Source organism: Mauremys mutica, chromosome 18, assembly GCF_020497125.1.
Source record: "Mauremys mutica isolate MM-2020 ecotype Southern chromosome 18, ASM2049712v1, whole genome shotgun sequence".
NCBI classification, from domain to species: domain Eukaryota; kingdom Metazoa; phylum Chordata; order Testudines; family Geoemydidae; genus Mauremys; species Mauremys mutica.
The window spans coordinates 25,829,241-25,853,465 of NC_059089.1; the positions used below are offsets into that span (position 1 = coordinate 25,829,241).

The window sequence follows — 24,225 nt, forward strand, 5'->3', positions numbered from 1 at the left end:
AGCATCACCTGAAGGTCAGCAAATACAGATTATTTTGCATCAAGGGAGAAGGTGAATTCTAAAGTCAGGAGGTTCCCACAGAGGCCAGCATCTCTCTTATAAACTGAGGAAACTCATTTTTGAGTGATCACAGATGTAGCAGGGCCTGGGGGGAGAGGAAAGATCCCAACTAGGAGTTGGTTTCAGAGGATATTTCTGTTGTCTCTAGCTCATTGTTCTTATCAGCATAACTGCAATATCTCCCCACCGCAATTCAAACACCATTCATGCAAGTCTTGAATGTCACATTTCCCTCCACCAAACTCCATTTCTTTTATCCAAAGATGAACCATCCTCCTCCTAACTATAAGCTCTCCTGTTTTTCAGTCTGGGCCATGTCACAATGGTGGCACATGCGCTGTCACCTGGAATGACTTCAGTTGCAGTTGTCCAGCAAATTTCACTGGGAAAACCTGTGAGGAGAGAGTCTGGTGTGCAAGTGACCCGTGTCCCAAAGCCACTTCCTGCGTGGATGTTCCAGCAGGATACGTATGTAAGTGCTGCCCTCCTGATTATATGCAGGAAAAGGCTTCATAGCTGACTGTCTTTAATTAGTCAATATTTCCAGTTATCACTGTTGCAATAACTGCCAGAAGCACTTGGGAAACTAAAGGAATGCAGAGAGAGGAGCTCAGCTCAGCAAACTAAGAATGCCACATGCTGTGTGCTGTCTCAGGTCTGTGCTCCAGATGGTTTTGTCACCTAGACTGTAATAGTGAAGAGAGAGTGCTTAAGCATTTTCTTTTTGCTACTTTCACCCTCTTAGGAAAGAGACAGTTGTCCATTTCTGGCACTGATTATAATGATGCTAAGGTGCAATCAGTGTAAGGATCAGCCCTTTTCACTTAATGTCCTGCCAATTCCAGAACCTCAGGTTATTTTGCAGAGCAGGACTCTTACACTTGTGTATGACAGCAGCTTCTGAGTCAGCTAGGAGATAACCACAGCAGCAAGATGGAGAAGGCCAGTTAGATCATCTTGGCCTCATGAGAGATTTCTAAGACAGGAAGCCAATCATAGCGAAGAGCTTTAATGTCACCAGCTGCTACGGCTTTAAAGTATAGGATGAGGTGCAAACGCCACCTCCCCACACAGCTTCCTAGGATACTAATGGGACAGAGTCTTCCAGGAGTTTGCCATGTGGCTCTTATCAAATGTGACACTTAACATCCCTCAGATCCCTAATGCTGTCGCTCTTCTAATTTCAGGTCTGGCTAATGCAACATTTCATGGCAATGCTGCCATTGAATTCACCACCAATGCTTCAGTCACCAGAGCTCTCACCAGCCTCCACCTAGACTTCAAAACCAGGGATGAAGACGCCATTTTGCTCTGGGCTACTGAAGAGGTGGACTCCCTCCAAATTGCTATTCAGAACTCCACTCTGCTTGTGGGTATTAGAAGTGGGAACAGCATTGAAGGGGTCAGTTTCCTGAGTCAGACACCCATTGCGGATGGCTCCTGGCACAGAGTCTCTCTGACTATGGAAGAGCCGTCTGTCCTGTCTTCGAGGTGGCTAGTTCATTTGGATGGTTCTGTGAATGTGACTCTCCAGGGGAATGCTGGGAACCTGGACTTCTTAAAGAACAATGTGCTGATTGTACTAGCTGAGAACTTCACAGGCTGCCTTGGACATGTGAACATAGGGGGAGTATATCTGCCGTTCACTGGCCAGCTCTCTTACCCTCAGCCAGAGCAGTTCCTGCAGTCTGGCAGGGGACACATCCAGCTGGGCTGCACTGGGGCTGATGTCTGTGCTTCGAGCCCTTGTCTCAATGCGGGCACTTGTGAGGACTTGTTTAACTCCTTCCGATGCGCCTGCAGTGCCGGATGGGAGGGGCCTCTGTGCGAGTCTAACATAGATGATTGCAAGTCCAGCCCGTGTGTCCATGGGGACTGCGTGGACTCAGTGGCAGATTTTCAGTGCGACTGTTTCCGGGGCTACATTGGGAAGAAGTGTAACATCAATGTGGACGATTGCATGCGACACCAGTGCTTAAATGGAGGGACCTGTGTTGATGGGGTTTACAGCTACTCCTGCAAGTGCCCAGCTCAGTACTCAGGACCTCGCTGCGAGTAGGTACCCTTCTTGGTTTGCCAGTGATGCTGGGGATAAAGTAGCTTCCAGGTGTCTTGGATTTTACCTTATCAAGATGGTTAAAAAATATTCTGGTGCTGAAAGGTCAATGATGAGTGAGATGTACGTGAGTCTGTGATCGGCAGGTGTCTAGAAGGCTTGGCATATTTTGCATACTGTGGCCCTGATCCCATAAGGTGCTTATTGCCATTTGGAAGGTGGTGGGCAACCTCCAGTCCTGTTGAAGGCTGCTCAGCACCTTGGAAGAAGAAGGGCCATTCTTCAATAGTGACAGCTACATGCTAAATCGCAGAACCATGTGGTAAAGTGCATTTATTGTGCATGTCTTGCCACCCGTCCTCACCTACATTCTATCCACAAATCCATCTCCTGCAGGACCTCTTCTAACATTCCAAACCTCTGAGCAGATTCAGACAGTTGCCTTTAGAGTAAACAAACAAGAACAGCCTGCTCGAGAGAGGTTTCCTTCCTTCCTCAAAAAATAAACTCACCTTCTCAGCCCTCCAGGTCTACAACTCCAAGTCTCAGGACAGGAAGTATTCAGTGATGCACCATGGATAGGTTCTAGAATCATAGAAATGTAGGAGTGGAATGGACCTTGAGAGGTCACCAAGTCCAGCCACCTGTGCGAGGCAGGACCAAGTAAATCTAGGTGATCCCTGATGGGTGTTTGTTCAACCTGTTCTTAACAACCTCCAGTGATAAGAATTCCACAACCTCTCTTAGAGGCCTGTACCCTTATAGATAAAAAGTTTTTCCTCATATCTAACCTAAATCTCCCTTGCTGCAGATTAAGCCTATCATCACTCGTGCTGCTTTCAGTGGTCATGGACAACAGTTGTTCACTGTCCTGGTTATAACAGCTCTTAACATATTTGATGACTGTTATTGGGTCCACCCTCAGTCTTCTTTTCTCAAGACTAAATGTGCCCAGTTTTTTTGAACCTTTCCTCTGGACTCTTCAATTTGTCTGCATCTGTCCTAAAGTGTGGCGCTCAGAATTGGATGCAGTACTCCAGATCTCACCATAGCCAAAGAGAGCTGGACAACTATCTCCTCTTACAACATTTCTGTTAATACACCCCAAAGGACGTTAGCCTTTTCTGCAAGCGCCTCACACTGCTGACTCTTATTCAGTTTGTGACTCAATATAGCACCCAGGTTTTTTATATATATATAAACAAGAACAGCAGATTAGAGCTGATTCTCTCTTGCCCCCAATAACTAACATAATCTCCTTGTGTCAGATCCCACAGAGACCCAATTTCCCCCCAAAGCACAACATACTTGTACCATGTATATAAAAAATGTGTGTGTGTTTATCCCCCTGTATTGAACAGGATCCCATTCCTTGAAACATACATCAGCATCTACAGTAATGACAATGAACTTCAAATCAATCCACTAGAAAGAGCATGGGACTTATTTATGCATGGCCCTTGGTGACTGTAATGGAATTGTCCCTGAGGAGAGTGTGGTGGAGCATAATTGATGACTTAAGCATCTGAGGCATTTGAGGAACTCCAAGGATCTGGGAGGACACAGCATGAGTGGCAGCATGGTTGAGAACTGTACTTTTGGAGCAGATAGCAAATTTTGTTGTTAGTTTAGATAGACTCCAGGATGTTTTTGGAAGCGAAAGAATGTTTCTAATGAATAAAAGAACTAGAAAACAATGTGTTATGTAGACAGGATCCTAGAGCACTGAGACTTGGTAAACAAGTACACAATTGAACTTTATTGATCACGTCTACACTAGGACTCCTAAAAATGTCCGTTACTATTGCAGCATCGCTGGGAGTAGTGACAGTGGGCATGCAAGTGAAGACAGTTTGCCAGCGTTTTAACCACTCTGTCTTCTAGTCCGTCTGTGAGGAGGAGGGGTTGGTCAATGTGGTAGTGGTGCCCGGTCTGCATAGTGTGCGCCCAACATTGCCATGACCAGTAGAGCTGCATCAGTGTTAGCAAGATTGGGAAGTTTTAGGGGCAAAATCCTAATGCAGACATAGCCTAGGAGAATTTGCATAGCACTGCAAAATCCTATCCCAGCATGCTCTGGGCTGAGTGTAAGCCCATGGATGGGTTCTCAGAGGTTTGTCATATCTGTGGTTGTTCGAAACTGCTGGTCAGGAATATCTCTTGTCCGCTACTCCAGTGTGCGCTATTGCTCCTTTCCCTCAGTGACCGCTGACATTCCTGCTCCTTTGAATAGGACAGCTTTAATGTGTGTGGTTGTGGTTTTGCCAGATGGCCGTTTCCACCTCAACAGTGCGGCAAAAACTTCACCTGTCTGAATGGAGGCAAATGTACCAGTGAGACATGGGGCGCCAACTGCACCTGCAAGCCGGGCTTCGCCGGAAGGAAGTAAGAAGGGCTGGTCCCTGACGCTGCCGGCAACGGCCGATGATACTAATGCCCAAGTATCAGATTTCCCACAGCGGAGACTGTTGGAGCAGGCTGGCAAATACTTTTCATCACAGTTATTTGTCCTCCCCGCACCCCACGACTGAAATGATTACTCCTAAATTGTCACCCAGCCACGCTGTGGAAGAGGCAGTCCTGAGGCATGGCAATGGTACTGCCCATCCTCCCAGAACGTGTGCTGTTCCTTCATTTTTGAAATGTCTGTGTTTCGCGTGTCGTAGTTCGAGCCAGCATGTGTAATGATAACAATGGTGATGTAAATTCGGATGCACAGTGATACTGACTGCTGTGTTAGAGGCAGGGCCACCGAGAGTGGGTTCGGGCCCTGGTGGAAAAAAATGTTCAGGCCCCCCCCCGCAAGGGCGGACCAGCTGAACTGGGCCAACAAAACTGGGGAAGCTGGGCCCTGGCTCCCCTTCCGGACCGCCGGGCCCCAGTAATTTGTACCGGCTTCTTCCCCACCCGCCCCTTGTTGGCCCTGGTTAGAGGGGGAAACCCAGCATGGGCCACCCAACTAGAGGGAATTGCCTCAAACCCAAAGATCATCATTTCGCAACAGAAACTGCAAACATTTGTTTCAAACGCTGACCTCAGTGGCCACTCGCCTCACTGGAGTTCAGTGCCTAGCCCGAAGAGCTCCACTGGCTTTTTCTCAGCTGGAGATAGTGGAAGGAAATGAGTGTGAATGGGTGAATTTTTCAAACTATTGTGCCTTTTGGAAGTAATTCCTGCAAGGTCCTATAGACTAGTGGTTCTCAACCAGGAGTATGCGTTTCCTATAACCTGGAAACTAAACGTCCGGTTATAGGAGTAACCACATTAGCCTCCACCCTTCCCACTCCCAACACCCACCCCAGAGGGCTGGAATCTCTGATCCACTGGGCTTTTACCCCCAGCCCCTTTTACAATCATTCCCCAGGGGGGCCCACAAAAAGTTAATCCAGCCCTAGGTACCAGTAGTCTGGAAAGTTGGAGAACCACTGCAACAGAGGCTTTTGCACCAAAGGACAATTCTGTAGGATCAAAGTGTGTCCTCGAGCACATTATTTTAGTTAATTCTAATACCTTTTCTCCCTCCAGATGTCAAATTAACATCAATGAGTGTGATCCAAACCCGTGCCAGAATGGAGGGACATGCCAGGACTCTGTGAACAAGTACCAGTGTGTATGCAGTGCCAGCTACACCGGAGAGCGCTGTGATGTTGATGTAAGCAGGTCCTTTCCCCCTCTTGTTAGCATCAGATCTGCTCTCTCCTTCTATCCTAGCTGCTTAGGTTGTAAGGACCGAGCAGGAGAGGCAGTTTGGTCAGTATGAGGCAGGCTGAGCCCGCTGATTCCAGGATATCAGTGGAATATCCTACATTCCTTGACACATTTAGGATTCCTACATGAATCTGGCTAAGGAAAATTCAACCAACACACAGAGAGCAGGCTAGAGAGTGAGGTGCACTGTTTGGCATCACTGTAGCATGAATATTACACTCAGGGGGTTCTAATTTTCTAGCATTTTAAATAAATGTAGCAGATACTTTTCTGAGTCTGTACTGGCTTATCTAGACACTGTGGCTGTTGGTTGTTAGCCTCTCCTCAGGTTGAACCAATCTCTGGGCGACAGACAAAAACACTGTAGTTGGGCCCAAAGAGGGGAGGGGTTGCATGTGTGCCTAGTGATGCAGCTGCTTTCCCATAACTATTGCTGCAAATGGCAACTCAAAGCCTCAGTTACAGCCATTTCCAACGGAAAACAAGGAAACCAATTACATCTAAAGTAAATGGAGCTGCACAGTAGCCAAGCTGATGTGTATAAATCCTCAAGACTGTTGCCACTTTAACATATTGGATTCTTTGTCCATATTCTAAAATCTACTTCAGTTTGCTCCAGAGTAGGTGATAAGTATGAAAAAACTTGAAATGGAAAATTACTGCCATCACCATTAAAACCAGACATGTCTGATTAATAGAAACCAACTAAATTCCAGGAAAGCCAAACATGTTGGATTCAAAGGAAAAATGAACTCTCTTCTTTGATCTGGTATATGCTAGCAGGACCCTAGCAATTGAAAAGAGATTTTAGCAAAGCCATTCCGTAGTAGCTGGCTGTTTATTCAAAAGTGATCCCCATTACCCATGGGAAAAGCCTCTTAAACAGTTGGATTATAGGGTCTGACAGGTGCATCCAGTCCACAGGACAAGGCATCATTATCAGCTGAATGTCTCTGGTACGATTATCAGTGGTGCAATGATTGACAATAATGAAATGTTATCCATTTCAGTAGTAAGTGTACTTAAGTTGCCAAGCTCTTGGAAAGTTCTGTGATAAAGCAGAATACAGGGCAACTTCCTACATGGTATTCCCACCACCACCTCGTGCTCTCTCCCACTAACTGTTTTCTGGAGACTGGAATTTCAGCTGGCATTTTAACGTATGTGAATGGGTTAAAAAGCAGCCACTTCTCCTCCTAAGCTCATTTGCTAGGTTGAGCTGTATGTGCCTGGAGTCTGGAGGAAGGAATTAGATAAAAGCAAAGGTAAATGTGATTTAAAAAAAAAAACATGCTATCTACCTACTGGAGCCAATCCTCTTCCTAAACCCTTAGAGGTAGTGTGATGGACAGTCTTCGTTAAGCCCTGTTTCTACCTAAGCAAGCAAGGGATGGGAGAGCAGGGTTAGAATCTTGCTTAAACAAGCTGCTAGTAAGGCAGACTGAAGCCATTTGCATGGGTAGGTAGTTTGTCTGGTCACTTGGGAATGTACTAACCCACAATGCATGGAAAGCTGTCTAGTGAACGCTGCATGTGTGCCAGGGTGGGGTTCACTGCTGTTGCTGTTTATTTAGGGAGAATCTAATGCATGTGCTATGATGAAGCCACTTTTACCTTTCCAGTTTGCATGCATAAACCCCCTTCAGCTATCCCAAGACTCGCTTCTTTTGGATTTCCCTATAATGCTCTTCCTCTTCTACCCCGAGTTCAGTGCCTATGAACTCTTAGTATTTTTTGGGGGTGGTAGTGGTGGGTCCTGGATAAGGGGGAGGAAGTTTGCTGTGCATTTCCTCCAAACAGGAAGAGATCTGTTCTCCAGCTAAAGCAGTCAGTAACCTTAATACAGACTGGCGAGGAGACCTTTAAATGAGTAGGCTCCAGCAACAGGTCTGCATTCTTGAGCTGGAGTCACATGTATGCAGTGCCAATATGTGACTAATCTGCATGCTATACTAAATTACACCTGACTCCTATCACAGTGCTTAACTTCAACTTACATAGGAGAATGCTGGAGGAAGTTGTTTATTTAAAGGGAAAACATCAACTGGAAATGTATTCAATTAAAAATTTATTCAAAAGTACATCCAGGTCCCACACGTGCCCCCAAATCCTCCTGCCCCGTGTTCTGTTTTTAAAATATTTCCCTATTTTAAAAAATGTTTTATTGTCCCATGTTGCTGCATGACAGAGCAACACAAACTGGTGAAACAGTGACACTGACTGTACATAAGTACTGCCAAATGCCTTAAGGAATTACAGATGCTACTTGTAACAATTACTAGGTAACATCTTTGATTTTTTTAGGCTAATTGTCCCTTTAAATACAAACTTTCTTTACTAAGGGAACTTTCAAGATCCCCCCATGTGTTTGCACATTAATCTCTCTCAGGCCACCTCTAATCCTAAAGGAGCCAAAGGAATGAACATATTAATGCATTAACTTCTTCCAGGAACTTCATCTTGCCTTTTAAATCTTTCAGCCACGTACTCACCTAGCCCAACCCTGCTTAGCTTGTGAAAGCTGATGAGATCAGAGCACGAAGTGGGTGCTGCTTAATTCATACCTTTCCCAACCCCCTCCCCCCCAGGAGGAGTGAGAAGGGTTAAAACATGAATCCAGCTGTCCCACTTTTGAGCTGGTATTTCTTAAAGCTGGAGCCTGTACTGTTTTTAATAAATACAATTCCTGTGTAATTGGCTGGATGATTGCACATTAGTAACACATAAGTGACAAGGTATCCAGTTGTAGGGATTTAAAGCCCAGAACTCACTATTGAAATATTTTAAAATTTCTTGTTCCTTTATAAGCCTCCTCTGGTCAGATAGCTATGCTCTTGCTGTGCTGCTTGGGTACCATACAACCGTTCCTCTGGCTGTCAGATGTATTAACTGCTGAGCCTGCAAACATCTGTTTTTAGTAAAGCTTATGTTAAACTAATGTCCCAAACACAGTTCTGCAAGTATGCTCTGTGCATTTAATCTTGCTGCAGATGAAAGTTTAATAGCCACATAATTTCTTCAACCCACTAGCAGAGACATCATTAAACAAACCATCCCTTTGCATCCCTCGCTACGGTAGGGGGAGTTCTAGATTTACTGGGGATTACATTACCCTAGATATTCTTGTCAATTTTTGAAAACTTTTTCCAATTTTTGATACCTTGCTAGTAACGCCCACCAACTTGTTACATTTTACTCTGACAAGTATGTTAATGAGTTTCCGTACAGTACAAGATTCCCAGCACAGGCTCTGATTGCATAGGCATCTGCATCTCAATGGATGGGCCCATGTTAGTGAGGAATATAGCGCATGTGACCTTATTTGGGCCATTCCACCTTTTCTGACTGCTGAAGGGCTGAGCAGACCACACCTGCTGTTTTTTACAGTTGGGTTGCTGGGCTATGATGCAGTTTAGCTTCCCAGCATTAATGAGTTCCTGCTCTTCACTTTCTTGGGATAATTTTGTCCTTGTGACCGTGTCTGAATTATCATACTACTGTTAACTATCCTACTGGTGGCTCATACTTGATACCATTCTCTATATGACACACATTAAGTGTCACCCTTCGTGAAGACTCGAAATGCAGCACTAAAGTTCTTTAATGCACATGGACTTTAGGCTTGGCCCTAATGAGTGGTTAAGGTAAAAAATGCAGAGGTCACTGCTGGCTGGTTTTTGTTTAGACAAACATAAAGCTATGTGAATTTTTATTTCAATTTAAATCTGGCTTGATGGAGAGATTTAAGCTTGAAGCTAGCCCAGACTTTTCTCTCTGCAGCAGCCCTCACAAGCTCTGTGCTTCCTATTTTCATTTAGGTTGCAGTTTTCTCCCCCTGGTCCTTTGGTTTTTTTGTTCGCTAGTCTCGGTTAACGCTTTAGCCCAGTTGAGGGCTCCTTGTGATCTCCCTTGACTCCTGGAGCACAAGTAAGCTACATGTGAGTCCTTGTAACTGCTGGGGTCTCATTGTTTCTCCGTTAATTTCTTTTGCAGAAAGGGACTCCAGGTGCTTTCTTCCCATTCCCGTTAATTGAAGTAGCTGCCCCTGTAGCCTGTGGCTGTTTGCTGCTACTTATTATTGGTCTCATATTCATGATTCTCACTGCAAGGAAGAGGCGCCAATCGGAGGGAACCTACAGCCCAAGCCAGCAGGAGGTGGCAGGAGCTCGCTTGGAGATGGACAGTGTCCTAAAGGTGCCACCAGAGGAGCGTTTAATATAGGCACCACCTTGGCAAGGAGATGCACCTGCAAGGTCTGCTTTGACCTTGAGATTTTTCCAGCACTTGTGGCAACAGACCCTCCTCTAGCTCAGTTCCTTTAAGGCATTGGTGGTGACCTGGACTTGCACGTACACAGCAGATTGTTTAAACAGTGGCAGTTCCAGCACGATACATGTTAATCAGGACAACTACACACTGCTGGACTTTGGCTCAAAATAAACCCCCTGACCTGCTTCCTTTCACAGCTCCACTGGACTCCTATGGAGACAGGAGCTCTCTGAGGTGATGTAGGTGTTTGCACCTGCTAAGAGATGTCCCATGCGCCATTCCATCTCTTGTACCGCAGTCACCTTTTTAAAGACTGCTGCAAAAGGAAAAATTAATTAGATATGAAAACTGCTGCAGGCGGGGAAGCTTTTCCTTGAGTTGCAAAGCAAACTATCTACTTTAATGTTAAATACTGAGTCAAAATGTATAGAGGCTATTTATGATCAGTTCGTGTATTACTTTAACTCTCCAAAAATTCAAACTGACTTACAGCCTTCTGTGCAGCCCTATTGGGCTGAGGGGTAGCGTGTTTCCAAAACTGTTTTCACAACGCAGTCTTTAACAGCAACAGCAGCTGTGAACTCCTGCCTCCTGATAGACACAACATTTGAAGAACTGTCAGGAACTACTGAAGTCATTGTACAATCAACACGTTTTATAAAGTAACCTCTGTTTGAGAGAGAACGTTAGACATTCCCATGGGTACCGCACAGGAACTGTGTAGTAATAACCTCGTTTACGAGGGGGTGGACTGAGATACCTGCAGTGCTTGTGCTAGTTCAGTGCCTATTGCCAAATGTTTGTTCTTTGTTCTCTGAGACTGAGGGATGGGGACAGAATCACCCAACAGGCAACAAGGGGGAAGCAATGCCGTGGTATTTGCCTTAAGACATGGTTTTCATCTATGAAATAGAGGCTTTGAGCCACAACCACTGCACCAAGCAGTTTTCATCTCCACTGAGAATTGATAAAATGGTTTGGTCTTCTCACTGGCCTGGAAATTCTCACACTAAAATGCAGTAAAAATTAGTAAAACTGCAATAAAAGAAAGTGGTGGTGGAGGGAGGGGCTAGACTGGGCTGGTGGTGGCTTTGATTTTTCATGAAATATGCAACTTTCTACCAAAGCGCACTGTGAGTGAAGTCAGTAACGCCATGTTCCACCACAGCAGCCAGCATGGGCGCATCTTAGCAACTCCTCGTTTGTGGGAGCAGTCGGGGCTGCAGGGGCTACCCTGCTCCTTGCACTTGTTGCAGCCTCTGTGATCGCCATGAAGAAAAGGAGAGCAACTCAGGGAACATACAGTCCCAGCCGCCAGGAGAAAGACGGGGCACGAGTGGAGCTGTGGAACGTGATCAAGCTGCCGCCAACAGAGAGGCTGATATGAGCACTAGGTATGATCGGGGCTGCAGTTTTCCGCCATTACAGTTGCTGGAATGCCGCAGTTCTGTCTGTATATGTTAAAGTCAGATGCTCTTTGTGGGGCAATCCCATTCACCACTTGGGTTCTCTACAGGAGGGGGCAGCTGCCCATTCACTGTTGACTGGAGTCATGAACCTTGTTTTGGGCTTTGTGATTGCAGCATATCCCTGGAGAAAACAGCTCAGCCAGAAAGGGCAGGGGAACAAAGGAAAGCTTTTGAGGGCAGTTACTGCTTGCGCTGTTTGTATACAAAAATGTTACACAGCCTACACTGCTTAGGAAAAGAGAGGGGACAAACCCCATCCTTCCTCTCCCTTTGTCATTTGATGGTTCATGTCAGGAGTAATTCTCACTGCCATGAAATCAGCACAAACATGTTGACCGTTAGTAGATAGTAAACAGCAGCAAGAAGACAGTTCGGGGAGGCCTAGTTAACAGAGTAAGCATTTAATTTCTTCACTTAATGCACAGTGCAACTCCAAGAAATCTGCCAGTGCAGGGGGAAGGAATCCTCTCTCCCTCCACTGCAAGGACAGGATGACTGATCACTTGTGGAAGATGCTTTCCATAGCTCCATCCTTCCAGGGCCCAGATTAGAATCACCACTTACATTGAAAGAAAATTTTTGTGTGTGTGTGTTAGACACTTGATTGTTCTACGACTAAACCACTGGAATAATTTACGTGCCTTGTTGTGACCGAATCACCAGTTACAGTATTAACTTTTTCAAACAATGTTTAGGTAGAGAAAAACTGATCACTTATTTGATCAGAATCTACAGTGAGGATGGTCTTAGTGGCCTGGATACTGGGTTTTTTAAATTATTTCATAGCTGTAGCATCTGCCACCTACACACAATCAGCTAGAGTAAAACTCCTAAGTAAGAAATATGGATGGGTTTAGTTTGTAGAAGTGCAGAGAGCAGCCCAGCCCCTCTAGGATTTCAGGCAGCTGTGTACTAAGGGTGAAATTCACTGGTGGGCAGAGGGCCAGCACTTAACGCAGCACGATGGAGTTTGGGGCTAGCCCTTTACACAGGGGTGAATTTCACCCCATGTAAGAAATGTGGTGAACTATGTGCTGAATTCCTAATTAAGTGTTCTACTGTTTTGTAAAATATTACATTGATTTTTCTTATCCTAATTTCCCTGAGAAGGACAAACTATTTCCTGTGTGTCTTCATTCCACCTTTTGCTAGCTGCCGCATGCAGTATTCCCTGACCACCCCAGTGTGTCAGACACTATGCAAACACCTGCTACAGCACATGCCAACTGAGGTCTAAAATCATTAGCATTTCATCATAATTATTACAAAGACCAGTGAGAAATATTTTACAAAACAGTGTCTGCTCGTATCTACAGAGCACTCCTTAATAAGCAGAGGTGTGAATCCACATACGCATCACAGCAGACTGCCTTTGGAAGGAAATCCTCTCTACCAGTCTGGTGTTTGAAAGTATTATTCTATTTACTGTTGCTGTAAATAGTTCTGAAATTCTAATAAAAGGGAACAGGTCTAAAACTAGAGATTCAGCCAGTCCTCTTCAGGGCAAGTCCCCTTAGCACAAATAAGTGTTTGAATGAAGACCAATTATTTTGAAAACACCTTTCACTTGTATCGTAATGTGACATTTACCTGAATTTTTGCACATAGGATTACAACAATGCCATCCCTCTAATATTGATGGAGGAGAAGCAAGGGCTGACCATTCAAGAGTAGGGAGTTGTGAATATCTTTGCAGAAGAGATTATCTAAATCAGGGGTTCTCAGACTGGGGGTCAGGAGCTGTCAGCCTCCATCCCAAACCCCGCTTTGTGCATCCAGCATTTATAATGGTGTTAAATATATAAAAAGTGTTTTTAATTTATAAGGTGGGGGTCACACTCAGAGGCTTGCTGTGTGAAAGGGGTCACCAGTACAAAAGTTTGAGAACCACTACTCTACATTTCAGTATATGTAGACTACCACAGATTTATTATTAATGCTGCTGTAATTTACCTTTAAGCCCAGTGATCTGCTCTACATGTTACTTCTCCAATTGTTTTCTACTGAGGTTTAACTCAAGTATAACACTGCTGCTTCCAGATTCTCTAGCACTAGCTATCCACTCAGCTGCTGCACGGAGACTGGATGAACTGCAAATTCTGAAACTGTGTTTTTGGCCAGCAGCATTTGAGCAATTGTGGAGAAAACAGGTCCTACAGAGCTGAGCTGGTTGTTGGGAGTCTTTTGGAAAGGGGATGAATTCACCTCCTCTTGTTCCTGCCTCAAGGCTGGAATAGCATGCCATGTCCAGGAGACCCTTCTCACCAGAAGACAATGATAGTGGGCCTCTCTCCCTGGAGGTATAACCATGATGAACCATGGCCAAAGCGTTCCTGGAAGCGAGGTGGGATCATGCCCCAGCCTTACCTCAGGAGACTGGGGAGAAAACTTTCATTTAGGGCCCAAGTGAAATGAGTTTGAGTTCATTCCATGAGGGCACATCATAAAGCCCCAGAAACCCAGACTAGAATAGCAAGAGGTTGCTGCACATACGCACTCAGGTGCAGTTGGAAACTTGTACCTTTCGTCTTCAGTTGCACTTTGTAGTTTAAAAAGATAAGTTGTATAAATTCAAAAAACAAATGCAGCAGCAAGACCTAAAACCTGCTATTCTACGATAAGAATGGACGTGTTAGTCATTTTGTGTATTACAAAGCTACTGAACATCTATGGAAAAACAACAATAGGGTAAGACAGGAGACCTAAAACCAGCCTGAAGGTAAAAGGTGCATCTAGATCCCTCTTCTCCTCTCCAGTGATCCCAGTTTCTTTACAAGGTTATCAAAGCAGGTTTACTAGCCTGACTTCAGGTATTCCAAAACCACAACTAGTGAAAGGGTACAAGACCATGACAAAGTATTTTTAACATTTCTGCTGTTTAATTTATGGAGCATTTTTTCCACTGTGAATTTAATTTTCTTTTGATATTTAATTTTTGAATATATTTTTTCACAAACCAATTTGCTACAGATGCTGTTCCTCAAAGACAGTTGATTTTTTTTGTAAATGTAAATTGCATAGATGTGTAAAGATAGACTGTTTCTCAGATAAATTTATTTACAATAAAAGCTGGTTAAAAATGCATCTGAGCTTTGTCTCTGATAGTAGCTTTAGCTGATACTGAACACATCTGGGGCTTGTAGGCATTACAATAATGCAAATAATAAAACATCAGTACAAACTTGGCTCATAGACTATGTGGTAACTTAGTTACAAGCTTCCAGTGGGTGAAAAGAGGGCAAACTGCATCACTGCTGGCTAGGGACTCTCTCACCATTAATTTATTTTATTCCCTCTAGACGAGGGAGTGGAGAAAACAGCCAGCCATGAAATCAGGAGAAAAGGTGAAATCTCCTACCAGACTTTGAGGTCTTAATCGGGACAGATTTTAGTGACAGCCTCTCATGGAGTGGAAATGAGCGACACTATGTGGAGGAGGCGGGTGGCTTTGGGGGAGGAGCACTGAGGATGGCAGCTAGAGGGAGTATGCATGAAAGGATGGTTCTGCCCCACCACCACCTGAACGTGTGGTTTTAGGGAGGCTGGGTGGTTAGACTCAGGAGCCTTCACTTCAAAGATCAATGGCCTGATTTTCAGAGAGCTTTTCTCCACCTTTACGGCGCCTCTGTGAAATCTATATTAAAACATTGTAAATACTTTCTGGCACACAGTTAACTCAACACAGTGGCTGTATCCCCTTGTACTGCTATCCCTTTCTCTGAGGGAGGTTAGTTTCCATGGACGGTTGCCTCCTAACAGCTGGACTCATGTTGTCTGGGGATGTCAATTAAACTAGAGACCAGGCTTGTGACTGGGACTGTCAGTTGTGCCACATAAGCAGAAGCTCATGTTTCCACCTATATGGCTGTCAGCCACCTGAGCAGACGTGCCACCTGAGCAGACGTTTAGCTGTGTCCCAGACAGCATAACCCCATCCAAGCCTGTGATCTCCATTGGCCAGCATGAGTGTGGGGGTGATACTCCTGCCACAGCTGCAGGATGAGCTGTGAAGCTTTTCCCCACATCAGAATATTGAACCTGCAGTCTGGAAGGAGCTCAGCTCCAATACTGCTAAACCTGACTTTCCTGGGAGAGTGTAAAACTGCAGAGTACAAAAGCAGCAGTAGCAGAGATTAGAATTCGTAAGTACAATAGCTGGATGTGGATTTAGGAATGACTATGTTTAGTACAGGGAGTGCTAAACAATGTCAATATGTAACAAAAGAAAAATCGCTAACCTATAGAGCAGTGCTAGCACATATGAACCTGAGACCTTCCACCAAATAAATAAGGAAAACACACGAGTTAGTGGAGGAGTTTGGGCAGATCAGGCCATAGTGACATGCTTGGTGGATATGCCCAATAGGCTGGAGTGAAAGAACACAAACACCTAGATACCAGAGTATTTGGTGCATTAAAATTAAGAATTTCATGGAACACAGTCTTCTGGTCAGAGTGCTTGATATCTTTCTAAAACAGAAGTGAGACCAGGCCAGGTATGGATCTGACTTTCAGAAGATTGGAAAGATCTAATTTCTATGATCCAAAGAAATCACACTTGGGAAATGCACTTATTTAGCTGCCAACCATATTGGTGCAAAATGCTGGAAAACTTATTTAAATTATTGGAGTAAATTCACATGCCACACTCAGTGGAACAGATGGCATATTCCAAGAGACGTAGGCCTATTCTCTAATTCTGTGCTTCCAGTACAGAATAGAAGATACTCTAATGTGGATAAGGAGACTTACACGGTAAGAGAAAAATCTCCAACAGCTGGTTTACAAAGTCTGAACTCAATGTAATCAATTAATTGTTCAAACATGCAATCTGACAGTAGCTTTTTTATAACATTACATCCATCATACGAAAATACAGAAACAACAGTCACTTGACCTCTGCTTAGTGGCAGTAAAACATCCACATCCCTGGTACTCCTGTGCCCTGTAAGATACCAGCTGCATCAAAGCACATCATACACCCAAAGAGTCGAGCTTTGGCAGGACTGCTGTGTATACTGAGCATATTTTCATCTCCAGTTATTTACACAGGGATTTGAAAGACACTAACTTCCTCTTGAAAAAATGTCCAAATATGTTCACTGTGCAACAGACACACAGATTCAAACAACGGTTTCCACACCCAGAGGTGGTAAGAAGCACCAGCTAACAGTAGGGACTGTTACTGCTTCTACCATAATGAGAGACTGTAGCCACATTTTCTGTTCCAGACTGAACAGAGACTCTCATACCCATGTTCACAGCTCATAAAGCTTTTGTCTTATTGTGGAATGATGTGAGTGGAGAGGCTTTAACAACATGATTGTTTTTCCCATTTAAATCACAATTATGATAGAAGTGGCATCCTACTACTTAACCCCTCACATGCCACAACTTCTATCGGGGATTAACTCCACCCTTCCCCCCAGTAGCAACCACACTGACAGCCCACCGAGACATGGCCTATTGCACATCCTGCTCTTTCTCTCAGAATGAAATAACACTTAGTTCTTATATACTGGTTTTCATCAACAGATCTCAACGCGCTTCACAATCTTTTAATGTACTAATGCCTGATATGAAGGAATAAATGGCTCATTAGTCAAACGAACGAGGGCCAAATCTGCTAAGGGCTGAACACCCTCAACTTTAAAGGACTTCCATTGGAATTGAAGGCGTTCACCACAGAGCAGGATCAGGCTTGCCTTGCGCCTCATTGAGTCAAGATGCCTTTGGGCAAGGTGCCTGAGAAATTAAAGTTTGATCAGTGATCAACAAGACAGCTAGCTATTCCATTCATTGTGCTTTTCTTCTATTTCAGGAGTTATGCTAATGATTAACAAATAAAAAAAATCACACCCTCTGATCACTGTGCTTAAATATTTCCTCTGTTGGTTGAAATTAATAACAGTATAAGGCTCAGTAAACAAGATTTACCTGTTCTTCAAAAGGTGAACACTTTCTGAACACACCTACTGTAACAGATTCAGTCCTAGTGGATGGCAGTACACTTAGCCACAGATTGAACTGCATCTCTGCTTTCATCGTGCATAGTAACTTTTAGGATGAAGGAAAAAAACACTGGGCATAACCTGAAAAGATACGGTTATAATATAAATTGTTCATTGCACAGGAAAAACAGGCATGAAGGACACGGATCATACTGGCCCTGGATACTACGTAAGAAGCTTAAGCTGACAAAGTGGTGGTGAAAAGCTTGTAGTGTAGAAGTCATAGGGACCCCAGAACAGACTGTGGAGACTATAAATGACTTCAAGTAGATTTCTTTTCATTATCCACCCTAGTCAATCTGTTCCCCTGGCACAGGAGGAATCACTTTGGTTATAGGGGCTGATGTGGGGAGTCTTCAGGGAATGAGAACTTTAGTCTGTATAAAATTTTTATTCAGAGCTGTCAGCCATGTTGGTCCCAGGATATGAGCGAGACAAGGTGGGAGTGGTAATATCTCCTGTTGGACCATCTTTTGTTGGTGAAAGAAACTGAAGATAAGACCCAACGATCTCTGTGGAGCTTGAAATCTTCTCTCACTGACAGCAGCTGGTCCAATAAAAGATATTACCTCGCCTACTTTGTGTCTCAGATTTTTTGGGGAGTTGAATGTGCCTGGGCCCCACTTCAGGAATGCATTTAGGCACCACGTGCTTGAGTGTTTTCATGAAGAGTGATGTTTTCCTGAAGTGGGACCATACTGCCTATATTCCAATAGCACATGCTTAGCTGAAGGAACAACAATACTGCATGCACTTCACTTCAGTCAAGCTGTCACCAGACCTGATTGATAGTTTCATCTGTTTAAAGGGGTGTGCATTTCCCTTGAAAGAAAACCTGCACTCTCTTGTGCTTATGGAATGTTACCCCCTTCTATTTGGAAAGAAAATTGGGCAGATTCTGCTTCTCTGGTTTGAATTTTGGAAATCCCATTTCATGCCAGGAAAATGCTGAGTGTGTGCAGTGCAACTACAATTCTCTGAGGTAATTAACATCTATAGAACATTAGCACAGGGAGGCCAGGGCACTCAGCAGCAAAATTCTCACCTGCCTATTGCAAATACAAGTTCCGATACACTGAAAAATAACAACAGATTTATTTGGGCATAAGCTTTCATGGGTAAAAAACCCACTTCTTCAGATGCATGGAGTGAAAATTCTGTAATTTTCACTCCATGCATCTGAAGAAGTGGGTTTTTTTACCCACAAAAGCTTATGCCCAAATAAATCTGTTAGTCTTTAAGGTGTCACCGGACTCCTTGTTGTTTTTGTAGATACAGACTAACAGGGCTACCCCCCGATACTGAAAAATAATAAGATGTCATGTGACCCAAAAGGGGCAGTTGCTAAGGATGACTGAACAGCTGAGCTTCGACAAGGCCTGGCTGGGTGGAAATACATTTAAAACTATATACACAACACAGTGGAAGAGCTGGTGCATACTGAATACAATAGTCTGGAGAGTGTAAAGGGCAACTCACGCCATCTAGAAAACAAGAATTCTGGTTTGCAAAAGCGTTCAACATTTCAACATTTGTTTCCATTCTGATCCGGAAGGAAAACTTTCACCTTTTTTTTTTCATGAAAACAAACAAAAAAATTGACACACACAGCTCACCATACCAGAACAAAATAGCCAAAAGGCCCAGTTGGTGCTGAATCAGAGAGAGCAAGGAATTGGACCTGGGTCTCCCACATCCCACGTGGGTGCCCAATGGGTGCCCTAACCTCTGAGTTATTACGTATTCTGAGGCAGGGTCTCACACGCTCACTCTCAGACCTGAGAAACCCTCCCGACAAAGTTCAGTCAAAAATGAGGTTTCACAAAAAGTTTTGGTTTTGACAAATGGACATTTTACTTACAAAAAATATTAGCTCAAGAACTACCAACCAACTCTAATAGTTATGTCAGACATTTCTGTGAAGATTAATTCAAAGTAATAAACTCACACCTTATATAGGCTTCTCAAGGACAGAAACGCACAGAAATGAAATAATTTTTTTTAACCTAAATTATCCAATCCCAGACCCTAAAATGCTTCTAACTTGATCAGTGGGACAAGTCAGAACAGGAGTTTTGATTACCTGGAGGAGCATTGCTGAACTCTGGCCCATATACTCAGCAGCTTTTAAAATGAGAGGGAAAAGAACGTTCTAATGGAGAAGAGGAAATGTAAATAAGGAACGCAATAAAAAACCCATCAAACGTGCACATCGCCAACTACGGTGGAAAATACCCTAAGATAAGTATAATGCCATTGGGAAATTGCTAAAAATGTGTTAGCTGTTAGGTGAGTGCAATCCCAGCATACCGGATTCGCTAATACAGAGCTCAAAGTAGGTGCTTTTAAAACCAAAAAAGCAACATCTGAGTCCTGCATTAAGTATCTGAGACATTTCTTCCAACCACACAGTTTGCTTAAATCTGCCACTATTAAATGAAAACCATGTCAGATATTAAACAGTTTAAATGAGACAAAATTAATACCACCCTTGATGGTTTGATTCTTTTATTATGCTAAACCTGCAAAAAGGATTCCCTTATTTGCAAATTCAATCCAAGAAGTGAGGAAAAGGACAAACATTAGCAAAGTGCTCCCGCTATTAAGATCTCTCTCAGGTGGGCCTGAGTGTTTTTTCCTTCTGTAAAATGAAGTGAAGAGTGAATAACATGATAAAGTGTTTTAATACTTTTCAGTGTCTCAGGATTGGCCTCTTAAAATCAAGACGCATTTGTGCATTTCAAAAGAACAGTGTAGAAGACTGCATACTGGAATAGGTTATAGCAATGGGTGAACAGAATAAAACATTAAATAAGGCTGGAAAATACCTCGCAACGATACAGAAATACCGTAGGATTTTCCCACTTAGTTGAAAAGGAATACTCAGTACACGGTGCATAGCATTAAAAAGGAAACACTAGAAGTATATGTAAATGAAACGGCAATTCATATACACCACTTTATAGTATACACCTATGAGAACTGAGAAAGTTTTGTGACTCAGCGTTCAGCAGCTAAAGGGGTTCAGAGATTCCAGACCAAATTGGTAACTCAGACATTCACATTCTGTATAGTCTAGAACAAAATGCAGCTAATCCTGTAGATTTTAAATATTTTACTATTCAGAACTAGGCAATATCAAAACCATCCGTCTTCCAGCAAAAAAAAAAAAAAAAAAAAAGAAAGAAAGAAAGAAAACAAAACTGATCAAATGGCTTGTAAAAGCAACAGTACTCTACAGAAATATAACAAATGCAGCATTAGGGTCTCCCCCAAACTGTTGGCATTCAGTTATTAGAGTAAATTTCTCTTGTATTGCACAGGCTCCAATGTAGACAGCCATTTTAACACACTAGAATAAGAGAGTCTCCAAGGAGACTGTAGGAACAAAATACACTGCAGAGAATTTGGATAGAGTCTCACAAGAATTTCCCAGATGTCCACAACTGCTTCTTTTACTTAAGCAAAGACTTAATGGTGACAAAATCACTTTTGAGTAGGTTTTTTTAAAGCAACCTGTGTCCAAGTAAAAAACCAAAACCCAACAACACTTAAGTAACACAAAAACGATCACTTTAAAGGTAGCAGTTTTTATAAGAAATGCCAACCTTACGCATTGAAATGTTTGAGGTCATGGTGGCCAGAGAGAAATGTCTTGCAAAATGCAAATCAATAAACATGTTCATTGCTTTATAGTACATCACATGATCCCACAACCCTCCACCCTCCATTTGTGTACTCAGGAAAAGTAGGAACAAAGTTCATGACTTTTCAGACAGGATGAATGAGGGAGGCTGAGCCCTGTACCCGGTGATAAGATCTCAGCTGCACCAAGGTGGCACTTAGTGCTTCCAAAAATACAGCAATGAGAGGCAGCTGTCACCTATTAACACTCTCATGTTATCTCACTGACTCAGCAATATGTATAGGTTGTGATTTCTGTGTACAGACACATCCTGTGGCTTTACCAGGCCTCCTGGTCAGTGTACTACGGTTTGGCTCGGAGACCTCGAGAGCTGGGAATACTTATGCCCTGATTTTTGTTCTCTTTTTTGTAATAAAATAAGATACTAATACATCCAGTTCAAATACTGCCATCTAGAACATGTATACATACTATTAACATACACTTACAGGTTAACTAGGATATAGTTTAAGGACCCCATCAAAAGACATTTTCCGATGTCTTTGTCGAAAAACTAAATTGCTGGTGCTTCCAGTTTCCCATGGGAGATAGAGGATCGAGCCCTGAGCTGCAAGATGCTTTGCTCTGTGCTGCAGTTTTGCTGTAACTGGGACTTGGATGGGTTTTGTACTGAAGAAGTCCCTGCTCTGTGGGGGGTGGTAGTGGGGTGAGTGTAAAAAAAACGAACAAAACCTACAACAAAAGCTGATAAAATTGTGTAATTAGTCACGTGTATATATTGCTAGACAGGCTATTAAACAAACTCAATTTAAGCCCAGTGGATTAACTCAATACAAACCACAAGTCTTGGTTAGCTTGTTGCACACTACATATGTAAGCAAAACATTATAAGCAATATGTGTAATTGAAGAAATTGATCTGAACACTGTTCACCCAGGTAGGAAGCAAAAACTACGTGCTGTGTCATGTCCCAGGCTGTGTGAGACTACAAGGGAGGGAATGAGCAGTTTCTGGTTCAGTAGTTTCTTGAAAAGGCTGTGTGGGAAAAGAAAAGGAAATAATACCCTAGTGACCTGAATGCTCTGGCCAGTGCAAGAGTCACTGGAGTTTTCACTGACTGCAGGCAAAAAGCCAGCTAGGATGCCAGTGAGAAACCTTAGCTGGTAATGGGACAATGTGCAGGTTCATCAGCAAAATGGACTCCAGTCAGTAGCACTTGTATGTGAATTCTAGAAGAGCAGTTGTGTTTCCTGTGTCTATAACTTTCCATATAAAGAAACATGTTTTTGTGCTGGCTCAAAACAAGCCAACCAAATAACAGTAATAATAAAATAAAAAAATCCAACCCCCCAAAGAAATAAGGTCGGGTGGGAGCATCATTCAAAGGTTTCCCATTGCTTTCTGAGCTGTTCTACGTTACCTGGCGTGCCTGAAACCTCCTGTTTTGTCTTTTTTAACAAATCTTCAAATGGATCTTTTGTCTCCTCAGGCTTTGAGGGAAGTAACACTGACTCTACGCCCTTAGCGGGCCTCGGGGGAACCAGAGGGGGGTCGTTAGAACTTAGCGTCACCCCTTGCTTGACAGCTATCTTTGAGCCAGAATGGCCTGCTGGTAATGTTCTGATTTTAGAAGGACGTGCTGGCTCCAGAGAGCTGGCTGGGGAAGGGTGATGGCTCTGCTGCAGTAAGGAACTAGCCTGTGGTGCTGTCGGAGCCTGGCCAAATAGATGGGGCATGGACAACGCTGCAATGTTTGGCTTAGGTCGCTGTGGTTGGTAAAAGCCAGAATTAGGTGTCATGAAGCTGGAGCAATAAGCGTGGCCTAAAGGAGGGGTAAAGGGCCCCCCTGGGGGTCTGACCAGCGATATTGTCAGGGCTGCTGGCACCGTCTGTGTAAATGGATTGAGGGATGGCTGCAGAAATGGCGGTGCTGAAGGAGGGTATCCCAGCGGCTGGGTGAATGGTGCCGGCGGAGGAGATGCAAAGTCGCTCACCACTGAAGCAAAGCTGGCAGCAGAGCTTCGAGAGGCTGAGCTCTGCATACTGCTGGAGCCTTGCTGGGATCCCATGTTTTGCCAGCTGGTTGTTTTTAATGGATCCAGCAGACGAAGAAGATAGTCACTTTCACTACCGGCATTTTCTGTACTAACCTTGACTGGCTGGAGCATCTCAGTAATACTGCTAGAACTGGAGAGAAGCTGAGAGGGGTGAGGGGAATAAGTTACTGACTGTCTGAATTCTGGGTCAAGGGACACATTCCCGGCTCCAAAGGGCTCCTGCATGAGCTCTGAAACCAAGTCGCTACATCCCGTAGTGTAGGCGTTCACAGCGTCTGCTGTCCCAGCTGGAGTCTGGGGTTTGGTGGGTCTGGGTGCTGGCGGTGGAGGGACTATCCCTTGCTCAGGAGTTTTTCGGCCCTGTGGTCTAGGGATGGTGATGTTCCCTTGAATAGCCGTGTTCCCTTCTTCCTTTTCCGCAGGCACCGAGATGCTGTCTCTGCTCCGGGGTCTCCGTGGGATTGATGGGATGGTCCCAAAAGAAGTCAGGGGCCTCTCTGGTGAGCTTTGGGAATATTTGGTAGGAATAGCCATGTCATCGTGACCCATACTCCACAGCTTGTTGTAGGGATGAGAGAGTTTCATTGCTGGCACAATCCTGCTTCTCTCAGATTCACCAAGATCCATCCTCTGCCAGAAAGTACAAGACAGATTAACATCTCCTGCTCAGCACAGACGTGAACAGCTCAGCAATAGGGGGCATAGGAGGGGCCGGAGAGAAGGATGCACACAAGCATTTGCAGGTGAGGGACAGAGAAAAGACTGGTCTAGGGATGAAGATAGGAAACACGAAGTCAGGCCTCTGGGTTTTAATTCCAACTCTGCCACGGATGGGTTGTGTGACATTGGGCATATCCCTGCACCTTCCATTTCCCAAATGTAATCTGAATACAGTGAAATCTACTTACGGGGGAAGTGGAGGAGACCAGGCTCAAAAGCTTTAATTAAC

General features: G+C 44.0%; 2 protein-coding genes across 13 annotated transcripts in view; one reads left to right on the forward strand and one right to left on the reverse strand.

Moving 5' to 3' along the window:
* Window positions 1-14,603, forward strand: part of CRB2 (crumbs cell polarity complex component 2) — a 134,429-nt gene extending 119,826 nt beyond the window's left edge. For 5 of the 6 annotated variants that reach the window (XM_044992530.1, XM_044992529.1, XM_044992531.1 and 2 more), the window contains 5 exons: window positions 367-532; window positions 1,248-2,115; window positions 4,385-4,501; window positions 5,642-5,768; window positions 9,818-10,130. In XM_044992530.1, coding sequence (XP_044848465.1) covers window positions 367-532; window positions 1,248-2,115; window positions 4,385-4,501; window positions 5,642-5,768; window positions 9,818-10,045 — 1,506 coding nt within the window. In that variant the 3' untranslated portion in view covers window positions 10,046-10,130. Of the gene's footprint in view, window positions 1-366; window positions 533-1,247; window positions 2,116-4,384; window positions 4,502-5,641; window positions 5,769-9,817; window positions 10,131-11,261 lie in introns of those variants that run through there. The other variant, XM_044992528.1, reaches the window with a different exon arrangement.
* DENND1A (DENN domain containing 1A) overlaps window positions 10,327-24,225 on the reverse strand; it is a 363,162-nt gene continuing 349,263 nt past the window's right edge. For 6 of the 7 annotated variants that reach the window (XM_044992536.1, XM_044992539.1, XM_044992537.1 and 3 more), the window contains one exon: window positions 20,065-23,906. In XM_044992536.1, coding sequence (XP_044848471.1) covers window positions 22,596-23,906 — 1,311 coding nt within the window. In that variant the 3' untranslated portion in view covers window positions 20,065-22,595. Of the gene's footprint in view, window positions 10,410-10,583; window positions 10,685-20,064; window positions 23,907-24,225 lie in introns of those variants that run through there. The other variant, XM_044992540.1, reaches the window with a different exon arrangement.